This window comes from Cygnus atratus, chromosome 1 (assembly GCF_013377495.2).
Source record: "Cygnus atratus isolate AKBS03 ecotype Queensland, Australia chromosome 1, CAtr_DNAZoo_HiC_assembly, whole genome shotgun sequence".
NCBI classification, from domain to species: domain Eukaryota; kingdom Metazoa; phylum Chordata; class Aves; order Anseriformes; family Anatidae; genus Cygnus; species Cygnus atratus.
In genome coordinates this window covers 207,035,073-207,051,197 of record NC_066362.1, presented here as the reverse complement: position 1 = coordinate 207,051,197, position 16,125 = coordinate 207,035,073, and the positions used below count along the sequence as shown (strand labels likewise).

The window sequence follows — 16,125 nt, the reverse complement described above, 5'->3', positions numbered from 1 at the left end:
CTTGGTTTGTCCTCCCCGAGCATCCTCTGCTGCCCCACCAGACCCATGCCGGTCTCTCCTCCCCGAAAACGGGCAGATCAGCCTCAGAAGTCCCCTTGCCATTGTTCGCCGTGGAATAATCTGCCCCGAACCTCGTTAGTCCGCGGCTTTCACAAGCACAAAACCACGAAGACTTTGATTTTTCCTACCTTTGTGTTGGCGGCCGGGGCTGTGGGTGTTCTCCCTTTCATTAAAGATACTTAACCTCCCCTTGCTTTGATTCCGGCTGTATTTTATCACTACAATACTTTGCAGCAGGCAGTTCTGCAGATTAATTAAGGCTTGAGTTACCGATTTTTTATTTTTTTTTAAGCGATGCAAATAATTGTCTGTTGCCTTAGATTTGCATGATGTGAAAGGGGAAGCGAAAGCCCTGGTCAATCTTCTTTGTGCCACTCAGCCTTTTGTTCACTTCCCGACTCTCCCATCTGAAGTGCTCTCCTAATCTTTGCCGACTTTCTTTCTCGAAAAAAAATCCTCTGATCATTTTTGTCACCCCTCGCCGGATCTTTTTGTTCTGCGGCTTAATGCTCAATCAGGAGCGCATTCACAGCCGTCTTGACATTTAAATTTCACTTCTCTGTTTATGATTCTTAAAAATACTCTTAATAATTTCCAGATTAGAAAGATCCTGAAGTCCAGCGAGCTGACAGAACAAAAACCTTCCAGCGCCTCGCAGTGCGCTGTCAGAACAGGGCTAAGCACCGCATTAGCAAGGAAATGGCGCGGATTAAAACCGGCGCTGCTCAGCCCAGCTCCTCTGGCTCAGAAATGTCCGTCCAGCCCATAAAAAACCTCAAAATTGAAATATTTTAGTAGCGTGGCGGGGGGGGGGGGGGGGGGGGGGGGGCACAGGATTTTGAGATCGATCTTGTAGGAGGCACGGTTTGGAGACCCTGGCTTGCTGGTGTGCACCCTGGATGAAGGATGCTCTGCAGACCAGCGGCTCGGCGGCTCAGGTTGCTCAGAGCAGGCCAGCAAGTGGGGAAATGGTGGCCCCGATCCCACGAGGGAGGACCCTATCTTTCAACGTTATCTTTTGAGCCAGAGAAAAGGCTGCGATCATGGCTTGGACCCTTCTGAAAAATAGAGGGTGGCATATCCCACGCCAGTAGCTCCCAAAAGCAGGCACAAGACCTGCTCAGCACCTCCCAGCACCTCTCCATGTCAGCAGTCTATGGAAAACAAACCTAAAGGAGAAAATTAACAGATTTGGAGAGACAAATAATGCAAAATAAGCTCTATAAAATATCCCATCGCTGTATACATGTGATGGCGTGGGCAGCGTTCTCGACTGCGTTAAATGGAAGTGAGTTAAAGCAATCTTGTGGTTCCATGGCTGAGCTGAACCCAGCCGCCTGTGTCAGTACCAAGAGCGTTTCCTCAAATCGAATCAGCTGCTGTCACCCAGGAGGCTGGAAATGTGAGAAATGATTGAGATTTTTCTCACAGAAATAACCCGGCCGCGGAAAAGAATGTGCTGCCAGGGTCCGTGCCGTCCATCAAACACACTCGGATTCAGAAAGAATCAATTTCATTTTTAAAATCTGCGATTTTTGGAAACAGCAGACTAATTCCAAATACCTTTTTAAGCATTTTTAGACGTTGAGCCTTTAGCTGCCTCGCTGCAGAAGGCAATGATGTGTGTTCCCAGCAGAACCGCTGCTCCCCAGCGCATCCCAGCCGCCAACGAGCCACTGCTGTTCCAGACCTCCCGGGCTGGGTGGTGGCTGTGCGAGCTGGCAGAAATCCCTTGGGATCATTAAAAAAGCAATCACAAAACCGAGTTTCATCTGCTCGGATATCTGATACTCTTTATGGAGGTTAGCCATGCAAACGTGCCCCTTAACGCTACTTGGAATATAGGTTGGAAAGGGCGGGGAGAGCATCCTTGGCTTGGGGCTTCTGAATTTGCTGGGTTATTGCTGAGAGAGAGCTGTCAGTTGTGAGAGAAACTCTTCTGCAAAGCTCGATTGCCTCTTCTGGTCCACCTTGGAGGTGCTCCTCAGGGTAGGTGTCTGCCCCAAGCCTTGTGAGTTCTCCTTGGCTTCCATGCGAAGTCTTAGAGATCAATGCCAGAGGAATGCAAAGAGTGCCCCCTGCTCCTGACCTTGGTGTGGCTCCCCCCAGGTGAAGTGTGTGGGTGGCGGTAATTTTCAGAGGATAGTTTTCAAATGTCTGCTTCTGATGTGTCACCTGCTTTAGTCCTTGATGTCCTCCAGACACTCCTGCTCCAGTCCCTGATGCCACGCTGGAAGTTGGCTTTGTCAGCCTCATGGGTCCCATGAAAGCCATGCCAAGACACTGGGATCCACGTGGGAAATCAAACGATTTAGCAACCCAGACATTTGATTCCCTCGAGTGGAAGTGCCCTGAGACCTGGAGAGGGACTTGGGGAGGTCTCGAGACCCCTCGGCCCCTCCAGGTCCAACAACAGCAGGGAGAGGCAAGGAGATTGGTAACTGGAACTGGCCTTGAATTCTCCCTCCCTCAGAGTCAGGGCTCTAGTGGATAATTACTAACATTTGAGAGAATTACCACCAAAGGACTCGTAAGTTCTTCACCAGTTTGTTTTAAACCAACCCTTTCCAAGGAATAGATACAGACAGTGACTGCATTGCTTGCAAAGCTCAGCAAAAGGAGCCCCAATCAAGCAAGGGAATGAATTTCTTGCCATTGTGGCTCATTGGAACGACACGGTTCTACTTTCTGCCTCGCTGCATGATTTTCCTTTTCCATTTTTCAATCTTTGTTAGAGGGAGAGACACAAGGAGGGTCACAAGATCACCACAAAACACCAGCATTGTAAACCCCGGTGCTTGCAGTAAGCCTGGCTATTTAGGACAGTATTACTGCAAAAATCCCTTTCAAGTATGGAAAAATGAGCACGTAAAATCACTCTACTGCAGAGACACAAGGCATGCCAGTTTTTTTTTTTAAAAGATGATATATGTCTTCATTAAGCTGGGTGTCTGTTCCCTCCTAGGCATTCTGTCTTCCTGAGCTGCTTGTTTTGTTTTAGCTTCCTTCATTAACGTACGCTTTTTATTTTCCTGAAAGTAGGGCATGCACTTTTCGTGTGGAGACTGGCTCATGCTTTAACCGTACCTATTAATAATGCAGCAGGGAATAATGCTTCATGTCCATTACCGCGGTGCCCTCACTGAGCAGAGCAGACATTTCTCATGTCAGCCCAGGAAATCGCGGCTCCGTGTGGCTGCTGTTGGTACGTTGGGGCACAGGATGGAGGCTGCGAGCTCTCCATTCCCCCGTTCCTGCTTCTGGATGCTCCCCGGAGGAAGCATTGCTCTGCAGGGGCAAACTGTAGGCATCCTATTTCCCTACCTAAGTGCTCTAACCACCCTCTGGAGACGCTCGTCCTCTCCCCGCCGACTATTTGGGGCCATCAGTAGGTCCCCTAAGGTGGGCGTCTGGGATCTGGCGGCACGAGCATCCCGTAGAGCCTTGCAGGGATTTCCAAGAACAAATGCTTCCACCATTATGAGGCACTCAGGCACACAGCGACGAGACCACCTGGGGAATTAAGCTTCTTGCAGGCTTCGTACAATGCTCAAGGCTATATCCGTCACAAATAAGGGAGGGAAGCAAGAGGTATATACTGTATATACCACATCGTCTGCTTGGTCCTTTCCTTGCAATTCTGCGTTCAGTTAATACACAGTATTTTCTTCGGGCACATCTGGTTCATATTTTTTTCTCTTTTCCACTTAAAACGTGCCCTGAACATTGCCATGCCTCACAGGCAGGAGGCCGGCCCCAGCACTGCGGAGCCCCACGCTCAGCTCGCATTGCTTGCCCCGCTCCCACCAAGCCGTTTGCCAACAGATAACGAAGAAAAGCTCTTTATTTTGTGATGAATAGCGTGGGCAAGAGTATAAAGCAAATCCAGAAGATACTGGCAGGAGGAGATGGACCTGAAATGATGTTGGATGGTCATGGCTGGCTGTAACCTCCACGAGTTGTAGCTCCTGCACAGGACTAGGAGATATTATTGTGCCGAGATGCCTCCGTAGCTCACTTTTTGTGGAGATTTTTAAGTGATGGATTCTCTGAGGATTGGTGGTTTAGTGTAAAGGACAGGCTCCCAGCCGCATCGGGCCCAAATTGCCGTGACCGTGATGTGGGTCTGATGTGGAGAGGAGAAATCGCCGAGGAAGGCTCCGTGTAACATCGGAGTAAATCGTCTCATCGGTTTCGGAGATTAAAACCTTTGTGAAGCTGGGCAGCAAAAATGAATCTGGTTTTGAATAAAAGCGTAAGGGAAAGAAAGTTTCATCTCAGTGCTGGTGGCGTGACATTTAGGGGTGCGGTGCTGAAGATAGAGCAGTGCTGTTGAAAGCTGGAATTATTTGCAAGCCTTTGCAAGGGGCTGTGGGCTCAGAGCATGGCCAGTCCTGGGGTGGAGGAGGAATCACGCCCTGAATCTCTCTCTTCCCAGAGCCTCCTGCTTTCCTCGGGAGGAAGGTAAGGAGGGAGGAACACATTTCCACATCTCCATCAGACGGGGGAGGAAAAGGACCCCCCCCGTCCTCCTTCAGGCCACGGTGTCCTTCCCAAACAGCTCCTCTTTCTTCCCCAGACAGCTTTGTCCGAGCTTGGCTGCTTCTGCTGTCACAGTTCCCTGCCTATGAAACCACAAAATCACACCTCCATTGCCCAAAGTTCCTTTTTTTAAATTTTTTTTGCCCCTCCACGAGGCTCTTGACCCAGAACCCCTTTACTGAGTGCCTGGGGAGCTCCAGGAGCACTCGTTAGTGGGCAGCCAGCCCCAATCAGCCATTTTGTGTCCATAAAATCAAGCAGCACCGTACCCCAGGGCTTCATCTTGCCTTGGCTCCCTTGGGTCTCCAGTCCACTCAGCAAACACACGAGGGGAGCAGAGCCAGCTTTGCGCCCTGGAGACCTTGGGGAATTCAGTAATTTGGTGTCGAGCGAGCGTGTCAACAGCCGAGCTTCCGAGTTCCCCAAAAATACCTTTAGAGAAGACATAAATTGGGGATTTCATCTGATTCCAGCAGCTGCCTCGTTTTGTCTTCTTTACCCTTATCGGCTTCCCAGCACAGCCTAATCACGGAGCTGCTCGCTGAGGATCGATCGGCCCTCGCCTGCGCTGCTTTCCTTAGCAGCTGGGTGTGTGAAATACGCACCGAAAACAGAAAACCTAGAGCTTCTTTCTTTTGTAATGACAGCTGGATCAACTTGTTAAGGGGCTGAGCAGCGAGCCGTGAGGAGCGGCCCTCCTGGGCAGGCCCGGTGCTCGAACAAAGGCTGGGCCTTCCCGAAGGCCACGCGCCCCATTGAAAGGTGGTGGGTATTAAACGCCCTAAAAGGAGAGCAGACACCACAATTTGAGACTAGTGGGAACAAAAAAATGATGACAGATCCACAGTTTAAGAAAAAAATGAACAGGAAAAGATCTGGAAAGCTCTGGGAAGGATGAAGACAGGGTCTGCCTTCTCCATAGACGTGCTCCAGGCAGCCTTAAGCATGAAGGCAGTCCTTAGGTAGGCATTGGCAATGTTTTGCTGTAGGATGAAGGCATATCATTGCACCAGGGAAGGTTTGGGTTGGACATAAGGAGGAATTTCTTCATGAAGAGGGTCAAGCGTTGCACTGGGCTGCCCAGGGCAGTGGTGGAGTCCCCGTCCCTTTAGGCATTCAAGAGATGTGGCATTAGGATCATGGTTTGGTGATGGGACTCAGTAGGTCAGGTTGATGAACTTGAAGATCTTGAAGATCTTTTCCAGCTTAAATGGTTCTTTGATTCCGTAATCATAGAATTAGTATTATGGTGGTTAAGTACAAGACATTTTCCTCTTTCAGAAAATTAAAGCCCCACAAAATAACTGAATTCTGGTGCCGCCTTCTCCAATCCCGCAACATTTGCCTCTTGACATTTTCTCTGGTTTGTCTTACTTGGCTCCCTAAGTACTTTCCCACTAAGCAGGAGGAGCTTCCCACCACTGCTTCGTGTTTCAGGTTGCCTTGTTTCAGCGCCCCCTCAATCCTGTAGGTTCGGGGTGTCTCTGTAAGCACCCGCTGGTTGGAAGTCACGATTCAATATACGCTTAGAGTGCAAAACGAGTGTTAGCATGCTGCTCTAAAAATCCCCCTGTCCCCAGTTTTGTCCTCAAAGCCACCCATGCTGGTCGTGTCCCCTGTGTAGATCAGCCGGGGTGGTTTGCTGTGATGTGCTGTGCAAAGCTTCCCTCCATGGGGAGCAGGGGGACACGAGGAACCCCAGTAGGAAATTCCTACACATGCTTGTTCCCTACACATGGGAAACAAGGAGGAAAAGGGAGGAGGGCAGCCAAGTGGTTCAAATGTGACACAACTGCGGGTTGTTGTGCCTTCGATACGCTAACATTTCTTTTCTTTCTCTGCTCAAGCTACACTTCTGATGAAGCAAGCCTGGCCACAGACCTCCTCGTCCTGTGCCACGGAGGGCACCTTCCACCTCCCAGTGGACACTGGGACCGAGAACAGAACTTATCAGGCTTCTTCTGCAGCATTCAGTAAATAAACCTTTCCTTCGGGGGTTTTACGTGGTTGTTCTGTGCCCGTTTGCCTCCCCTCCTTCCTTGTGCCTCCGGGGGGGGGGGGGGGGGGGGGCGTTATTTGGGACGGGCTCATCAGCCTGTTTGCAACCAAGGGGATAATTCTGTGTGCGTGCATGTGTCCTGCCCTGAGTGCTGAGCCCTGGCAGAGGGATGGGTGCTGCAGGTCTCTGGGGTCCTGAGGATGGGAGCATTGCTCTTCTGCCACGGCACCCTTCTGGGATGAGACTTCACAGAGCTCTGGATTTCTGTGTGTCCCTGCTCCTTGCTGTTTCCACTTCTTAAAAACGTGAAGGAGTGTGAAAAGGAGAGCCCTGACCCTCCTTACATTCCTTGGGAGGAGGAAAAGACACGTGGAGAAGGGTGAAGGTCTCTAATTCAGCTCTTTGGTCCACAGGAGCAGCCCGAGGTTGCTTGCAGGTGCTTACCTGTAGCCGTGATGCTCCTGCAGAGCATTTGGGCACAGCCTGGTCGTATTCAGACAAGCCCTCTCGTTATTTTAGCAGAATTCCTCATGTAGCGAAACCAAAGGGAGAGTATTTCTTACGCCTTTAAAAAGCGCGAGAGAGAATTCCAAAATAACGCGTGGTTTTCCAGGAAGCCCGGTGAAATTCCCACCTCTTAAATCAAACTGCCAGAGCGGAGGTGGGAGGAGAGGGAGTTGGTTACAGATCACGGGAGGTGTGATCTCATCCGTACGGGGCCGAGCTATGCCTCCAGCAGAGGCATCACACTAAAAACACAGATAGCACGGGGAACGCTGCAGGCACGAGGCAGGACCACGCACAGGGGCAAACTTCAGGTAGGAAAAGACATAAAAGAAACCACCGGTGCTTCTAAACACCCTTGGGGCTTGGAGAAACTCCCAGGCTTATTTGGAGGAAAAAATAAGGTCTGTTAAGTGACTCGGTAAGGTTGGGAACACTATAACCCACCCCACATGGGCTGAGGCATCCCTGGCTGGGGGTCTGCTCCAGGCTGCTTTGAGCTGCTAAATTAAATCAATGAATTAAGTTTAGGGGAAGAACTATGGTTTCTTTTTGATGACAAGGATTATTAAAGAAAAGTATTAAAAGCATTGGGATGGCTTTCTCTTGGAAAAGGGAGGTCCCTGCCATTCTTCGGAGGAGGGGCTGCAGGTCTGACATGGGACGTGGGCTCTGTGTCCCACCTAATTAATGGGGTTACAGGGAAAAGTCACTCATCTTCTGGTGCAGTGCCTTCATTCCGTGGTGCCAGCATCTTCTCCCCACGGGACCCATTTTTTTTAGCAACGCCTGGGGCTCTCCTCCAGGACCGCTGCAGGAGATGCAGGGGAAGAAACGGGGCTCCTACCCTGGGTGCTAAGATGATGCTCAGGGCTATGGGGTCTGCTCCTCGTGCCCTGTCGGTTCTGGCACCATCCTGGCCCCGGCATGCTTTGGCAATTATCTTACGCCGGGGGCTGTTCTTCGGGCTTAGAGCTGTGATTTGCTTCACCGGAGCCGCGGTAAATAGGGCAGGCTCTGTAAAATCAGGAGTGGTTCAAACTGGGCACCCTGAATTAGTTCGATCCCCCCTTGCCCAGGTTTTCTCCGAACCACCTTCCCCAGGCTCTCAAGGGGTGCCCAGAGCTTTCTCCTGGGCATCAGCAAAGCGCCAGAGCTGGACCAAGGAGAGCCATGGGGAAGCCTTGGATGCTCCCAGGGTGAGCAGTGCCCACGAATATGCACTGGAGCCACTTGCTATCAATGCCACGGCTTGATAAACAGGACCTGCTCAGTACCTGCAGAAGGGGTCCCGAGGGTTGGAACGGGCTCCAAACCTGCAGTGAAAGCCTGGCTTGGGGGCTGGACACGTGCCTCCATCGTGGCTATGGTGTGAGTATCCGCGTTTTCCTGCTCAGCAGTACTTTTTGAAAGCTTCTCGTTGCTGGAGGAAAAGCCAGGCTGGATGGAGGAGGGTGGCAGAGGCAGGACCAGACCCTGGGAGCAAGCTGGAGACCGTGCAACCACGTGGGACCTCCAGGGCACGAAGCCATCATGTCACCTCCAACTGGTTGCAAGCATCTGTCCGTTGCATTTGGGTTATATTTTCTTGCACCTGCAGGACGACAGTGCTGCAAGCTTCATCTCTGGCTCAGCGTATGTGGGTAGTACAAGGGGAATCTCTGCTCCTAGGCAAACCCCAAAAGGATCGAGGCCGTTTTATGGGGGCACACGGGCCCCAAGCCCCAGATCTCGCTGCTGCATGGGCACCCAGCTCAAAAATACAGCTGCTGAAAATACCAAAATACCTCTTAGATTTCCTGACGTCCCATTTTGATGCTCTTCATGCCGAAATGAGAGAAACCGGTGGTACAAAATTCAGCACAGAGCTTTTTTTATTTATTATTTTTTTCTTGCTCCACCCCCGCAAGCTGTAGTGGTAATATAGGAAAAAAATTATCTGTGCAATTCAGCGCACTTCTGCCTTGCGGGATCAATAAGGGAGAGATTCCTGGAGTGGCATGAGGGATTTATCAGCAATTTTAATAGAAGCTGCAGCTTAAACGCTCGCTCTTGCCTTTAAAATCCCAGCCCGCTGCTGAACCACGAAGTGGCGGTGGCATAGGCCACGCGAACTTTCTAATCCTAATAAGGTGTTAGATGGTCGTAATTAGGCTTTCCAGTTAGCTGTCAGACATGCTTTTCCGAGGGTGGCATAAATCATCATGTGCCATAAAACTTTAAAAACAAAAAAAAACACACATAAAACATAAAAACATAAAACAAGTCATTTTTACCCGCAAACAGCACAAATTGTTCCATTTTTTTTTTTCTGATTTATAAACATGGAAGACTGCACCTGCCCGGATTATTACTTTTAATACATTTTTTTTTTTTAACACAGCAACTAAATTGTCCATGTTTCAGTGATGGGGGAAACGCAGCAAGGTTCGGTGTCTGCGCTCGGTGCGGTAAAAGCGTGCAGCGCCGAGCTCGTCCGCAGCTCCGGCAACAAAGCGTGGTGCTGAGAACCGACAGCCTCCGAGGTCTGTGCTTGAAAAAATGAGTTGAAAACAAGAAAAAGTCCCTCGTAGAGAAGAGCAGGAGGTTGGTCTGCAAGTGCCACTGCGGTGTTTCTGGAGGATTGTGATCGAGGAGTCTCCACTTGTGCTGGTTGGATGTGGAGAGAGGCTCTTGCTTGTGGGAGGCTTTGGAGTGATGCCCTGAAGGTGGAGACAGAAGGCTTTCCGAAGATGATTTCCCCATTGTAATGGTGCTTTCCAGGGGCTGGTAGGGTCTGATGATGCTCTCAGCGCTTCCTGGGGCCTGGCAGGGTCTTGGCGAGAGGCACCGGGAATCGGCCGCATGGTGGTGGCCACAACGGGGACCAAGCGGTTGGGTTCAGAGAACATCTTGCTGCACAAACACCCGGCCTCCTCCTTGAGGCTGGCAACTGTGGGGTGCTCCAGGCTTCCTCATGGCACCTCTCCACCAAGGACAGCTTCACCGAGGAGCTGCAGGAGCACCAGGACAGGAGCAATCCCCACGGGAGCCTCCGGTGTCTCCTCTCCCCTTCCTATCCCCCGTGCAGAGGCTCGCTCTCCGCGATGTGAGTCACAGACGGGGTCACAGCCCCTCCGCTCCGTAATTAACACATTTCTCCCCATCTGCGGTAATCAGGAGGCAGCGAGAAGCTGTTTGGGAGCTCCTGGAAAGCTCCTCGTTATCTTCACGCCCTTTCAGCGCTGGGCGGATAACGCGGAGTATTAACAGCCTTGAAATCTCGTCCTTCGTCCTTCGTTAATTGCTGCCCTGAACGCGGGTTGAGTAAATTAGTTCATTATCTTTGAGTGTTTAGACGTGTTATCGCTGTGCTGAGCCTTGACTTCTCCTCTCCATCCTATGCAGTCTTCAGGGCCTGTTTTCTCCCAGCCCTGACCGCCCTCAAAGCTCAAAGCACGACTTTAAGGATTCGTAGGGATTTTTCCCCAATTTAGCATTTAAGCAACGGTGTTGCAGGGAAATTTTATGCAAGTGGAGGCTTGGAAAATTCGGCTGGAGGTTGGGAGTTCAGGTGCGGTGTATCCTCCATCCCTGGGGGCTGACGGTACCATGCAGCTGGGTGGCGAGAGCTGGATTTCACAAAACTGCTGGAGGAGACAAACATCGGCCATTATTTGAAAAAAAAAAAAGAAAGAAAAAAAGAAAAAAACAGATTTTCAGAGCTTTGCTTCTTCCCCCCTTTGGACACCCGGTGATCAAAGGGACTTTTTCCAGCAGAGTGGGGAGGACAGCGGTGGGGCTCAGCTGATGGGGTGGGACTGATGTCATCCTTGGTTTAATTATTTGGTGTTTCTCCCACCGATGGGTCTGCTCCGCACGTGGTAAGGGCAAAGTGAGCTCCTTCTTGTGCTTCCTCTTCCCCGTGAGAGTGACCTGAAAGTCACCGAGGCTTTAGGAATAGGAAATGTGGGATCTTCCTAAAAATAAGCCTTCGAGAAAGCTCACCCTTTGCTGTCTTTCATTGCCACTCCATCAGGCTGGAAGGTAGCTGGAAAGGAAACAGAAGAAAAATGGAGAATCCCATGGAATCTCTTAATTCCGGGGAGGGCCCTTAAAAACCAGACAAACATCTCCGACATGCCTCAGAGGAGCATGAGCCGGTGTTTCTGGAAGGAAGACGTAATTCTGTAAGCCTGAGGCAGCGCAAATTGACGTAACTTGTGCTAAAAAACCCCAAAGTGACACCCCCAGCCATCAGGTGCCATCAGTTAATGTGATCGCGTCGTCCTTTGTTTGGGACAGACACAAAGGTGGGGAGCAGCACCTGTTAAAATTAAGGTGACCTCTTGTAGACCCACGAATGACTCTTTTGGTGAGGATAACCAAGTCCGGAGAGCCCCACCGTGATCTCTGGGGCACGGGGAGAAAAGGGGGGCACTTGTCCGAGTCACGCAGCCCGGCTCGCCCCGAGCCACCCAGCCCATAATTAAGGCAAACGGGTGGCTTCGTTAGGGTTTTGGCCCCGTTAATGGTTCGTGCTGAATCAGCCATCTCAGCGGTTCGAAATACTGCCCCTAACCCAGGCTGCTTGTGTCTCTCCCCTCCAGGGTACACTGCGGGGACTCCCTACAAGGTCCCACCGACCCAGAGTAACAACGCGCCTCCTCCCTACTCTCCGTCTCCGAACCCGTACCAAACGGCGATGTACCCCATCAGAAGTGCCTATCCCCAGCAGAACCTGTACACCCAGGTACGTGCCTCGCTCCTCGCCTCGGGTCCTGGGCAGCTCAGGATCCTACATGGCCGTGTCCGTGGCCGGCAGCGACGTCCTCGAGGGATGGAGGGGCTGGGTTGGGGTATGGGGTGTGGGGTTCTCTCTCCTGCCCCTGTTGGATCCGTCCCTGCCCGGCTCCGGATGAGCGGTCCCGTGTGGTTGTGGATGAGTGGTGGGATCAGCACGGTGACACCCCTGGGGATGGGGTGCATCCCCCAAAATCACAAGCCTGGCTCTGTGCCCTAAATGAGCCCGGGTGACCCCAGGGTCCCTGTGCTGGTGGCACCGTGCCTTGCCCTCCTGCCACATCCCATAGAAGTGTGTCACCTTCCTGGTGACAGCACGAGTTCCTTCGGGCATGACCCAGATTCGTGTCCTCCCCCGAGCACTTGGCATGAGCTTCCAGGGACGTCATCCTGCTCCGGCACTGCCGCTGCCTCCAGCCATGTGCTGGGGCCAAGATCTTCTGCAGGGACCCACAGATGGCCCCCCAAAATTCCCTGAAATGTCCTGAAAATCCCCTTGCTGCCCCTTCCCGCTGCAGATCACGCGCTCCCCGAAGCAACCTGGCCCTGCAGCTTTTCCCCTCTTCTTTAATGGCAAATTCAACTCCTCCTGCAGCCATGACCTGATTTCTCCATGCCCGGCCGGGACTGGAGCATCTCCTCTTCCCTGTTTTGCTCCCTCCCTTGTTCTGATCCCTCTGATCGTTCCCTGTTGGCATTGTGGGGACGCTGGCGCTGCCTACCCCGCGCCGGGCGGCTCTTGCCCTTGCGCCGCTCACGTTTCAAGTAGTTCATTATTTAGGATGTGGGGCTTTCTCTGTTGGCTCCTTTATTTTATTCCCACCCATCCTTCCCCCTTGTTTCTTCCACCTCTTGCTCGTTTTGTACATCAGCAGACAAAGTATTTGGGGCTCAGGCCCCGTTTCATCCCCCCAAACCACGCGCCGTGGATTGTCCCCTACCCGTGATGCTGATCCCCGTCCCATTCCCACTGCAGGAAAAAAAACAACCTACTGGTTGAAATGATCCTTGGGGGAGCTCTGAAAGAGACAGAGATTTACAAAACATGAGCAGAGCAGGAAAAATTGTCCAAATTGCCCCTTCTTGGCGTTCGGTGCTAGCGGTGCCACCATAGCTGCGTGCTGGTGGCACCGGCTGGGCGCAGGGCTGTGTTTGCCCCTATATAAACACTGCCTTGTGCCGGGTGCCAAAAAAATATCCCTGTTCTTCTCCTCTCGAGCAGGGAGCTTACTACACCCAGCCGGTGTACGCGGCGCAGCCTCACGTCATCCATCACACCACCGTGGTGCAGCCCAACAGCATCCCGTCGGCGATCTACCCGGCCCCTGTGGCTGCGCCCAGGACCAACGGCGTGGCCATGGGCATGGTCGCGGGGACCACCATGGCCATGTCGGCAGGTAAGAGGCTCCTCCGCGGTCCCACGAGGTCGGAGCTCGTGGCTCAGGTGGGACAAACCCAAAACGACCCGTGCGGGAGGTTTTCCTGGCCGTGGGCAGCAGCGGTGCCTGCCCCCAGGGGACCGCAGTGAGGCGAGCGCACCCTACAACACCACCAGGGAAGCATGGAGCAGCTTTGCCTCCTGGTTTGCTGCTCCTTTTGCAGGCAAAATACAATTAATTTTAATAATAATAACCAAATCTTGATACCACTCCCATTTTTGGGGTAGCAAAGGAGACTTCCCTTCCATTTGGCCCACCCTAGAGGCACCCGCTTGCATCCTGGAATACATTACTCTTCCCTCAGTTTCCTAAATAGAGAAATAATCAAGCCTGTCGTCAAATACTGCTGCATTTCTGTCCTCAAGCTCCTGTTTTTTGAGATCCTTTTCAAGGTCTTTCTGTACAAACTGACAAAGTGAACGTTAACCTTGGTTTATGCATCATTCCTGAACCCTGTGTGGGGTTATTTAAATTCAGGCACAAACGTGATTAACTGAGAGCGCATCAAGCACGGATATGGGGTGTGTTAGTTTTTTTTTTTTCCAAAGCCTCTATTTCTCTCAACAATTCTTGGTGTTGTGCATTGAGTGATGCACAGAAAGGCGTTATTCACCCCTTTGCATCTGCAGGAGCTGTGAAACAGGACTCAGCTGAAGGAACCACGCCGCGAGAGATTTATTGGTGCTTATGCCGAGAAGCGGTAGATGCAATTAATTTGTGGAGGATGCTTTAAAGTTTCAAGTAGCCCATTACTCCTAGAACAGGGAAATTTGGGGCTGTGTTCTCCCTCCTTGTGTCTGCTGTGCAAATTCTCCCCTAAAATCCCACTGCACAGCAGCTGCAGACCGGCACGGAAGAGGCTGGCACCAGGTTCTCTGCCCCGTGGCTAGGAGAGGATGCTCGTGGTGCGTCCCGAGGCACCAGGAACATTTATTTTTTTAAATAAAACCGGGGCAGGGGGCGAGCAGCGGCACCCAGGGCTGCCCCCAGCCCCAGCCAGGCTGTGGCGGTGGCTCCGAAGCTGTGAAATGGCCACCACGCTAAGGATTCCTCCTTTTTCCTCTTGCAGGAACCTTGTTGACCACCCCACAACACACCGCAATCGGAGCACATCCAGTTTCCGTGCCAACGTACAGGGCTCAAGGAACCCCCACGTACAGCTACGTACCTCCACACTGGTAAACCCACCGGCCAAGTCATGTAAGTGTCACAAGAGAGCTTCCCCTGCTCTGGCCCCGTACAGAGCTGGCCCTACAGCAGGGCACCGAGGGCGCTGGCACAACCCTGTGCATCCCAGGAGGGTCGTGGCTGCGTTGCCAGCCCTCTTTTGCTGGATGCTCCAGCTGCAGGTGGGGCTGGGGAGGGAATCACCCACGCTGGTGACTTCGTGGGGACCCTTCCCCGGTGGAAACGGTCCCCCTCGCCTTCACGCTGGAAGGTTTGGGGTGCTTTCACATCACGGAGCAGAGTTTTCCCTGCTGAAGCTCGTTGGGAGAAGTCTCCTTTCCTGCCTGTTCGTTAGCGGATGGGCTGCATGCAGCTGCCTGCGGGTTGGCGTGGTCCTTGGGGGGGGTCCCCAAAATTGGAGTGCCGGTGATGGGGAGGCAGAGCAGGTCCCTCCCAACCCATGGGCTACCCTACATCTCTCCATGCTCTATACGTAACATCAGACAAACCTATCCCACGACGAATTGCCCGGTGCAATTAGCGGATTGCGTCCCATCTTCCAACCCTGGCCATGCGCTTAAAGCTCTCTGCCGGTGAGCCGACGCTTTCTCAGCTCCATCCACACCCCAAAAAAAACCTCCTGCAGCGTGAGCAAAGGTTGGAGCCCGACCTCACTTTGCCTCCCCGGTGCCCCCAACGCCTCCGCGATGTCTCTGCTCTCTTCCAGATCCAGAGTCAGACATCGTATGCAACTCCACAAGTCTTACATCGGGGCTGCAGCCGCCGGACTGCAGCACCTCGTCTGTTTGCGAGAACAAAAGAAAAAAAAGAAAAAAAAAAAAAAAAAGAAAAAAAAAAAGTGCAAGGGTCACTTTATGCATTCTTTAGTGGTTTTTGTAAAAGCTGCTTTTTCTAATCTTCTGCCTCTTTTTTTTTTTTTTTTCCTCCCCTCTCCCCCGACCCCCATCAGTCGTGTAACACACATCCTGACACTGAGCAATAGTAAAGGTCTCTCTTTGGTCCCGTCGTCTGCAAGCTCAGCATATTTCACTCCGCACCATTGCCCAGCCGAGCGGTGCAAAAATCCCCACTTCTCGTTCGTTTGGGTTCTTTCCGTTCCTTTTTTTTTTTTTTTCTCTTTTTTTTTTCCCCCCGTTGTTGTTGTTGTTGACAAGAGCCTAGGTTTTCTTTGCCTAGTAAGAGTGGTTTGATGTTCAGGGTACTACGTGAAAAGCACAGCGCTGGTAGGCGGGCTTGTTCCCATTCGGTTGGGGTGTATTTTTAGTTGAAGAACATTAAATTATTTAATCTTCCGTAACACGTTACAGGAAAATTGGTGTCTTCCAGGTAGCTGTCGTGATAGATTCTAACGCGTTCTCTGCGGTGAAATGCTGAACTCACCCCTTCTTTGGTAGGAGTAAGCGACTAGAAATACCGTTAGCGACATGACGCGCTTGTAGGACGTAGGAGGACCGCTCGCCATCGGGTCTGCTGTGAAAAAAAATGGGCAAAAATTATCTTGTGCCACGGGAAGGGGTGGCCAGGACCCCCCCAGGACCCTTCTGGGCAGGGTGAGAGGTTCCCAAGCCCCTTCCCAGCCTGGCTGGAGGCACGTGGGGAGGCTGGGGAATG

General features: G+C 52.0%; 1 protein-coding gene across 5 annotated transcripts in view; it reads left to right on the top strand.

The window, feature by feature from the left end:
* Positions 1-15,604, top strand: part of FAM168A (family with sequence similarity 168 member A) — a 176,507-nt gene extending 160,903 nt beyond the window's left edge. For 3 of the 5 annotated variants that reach the window (XM_035570368.2, XM_035570370.2, XM_035570369.2), the window contains exons 5-9: positions 6,450-6,575; positions 11,695-11,837; positions 13,110-13,284; positions 14,396-14,526; positions 15,221-15,602. In XM_035570368.2, the coding sequence (XP_035426261.1) occupies positions 6,450-6,575; positions 11,695-11,837; positions 13,110-13,284; positions 14,396-14,508 (557 nt within the window). In that variant the 3' untranslated portion in view covers positions 14,509-14,526; positions 15,221-15,602. Of the gene's footprint in view, positions 1-6,449; positions 6,576-11,694; positions 11,838-13,109; positions 13,285-14,395; positions 14,527-15,220 lie in introns of all 5 variants that reach the window. The other 2 variants (XM_050709193.1, XM_035570371.2) reach the window with 1 other exon arrangement.
* The last annotated feature ends 521 nt before the right edge of the window (positions 15,605-16,125 follow it).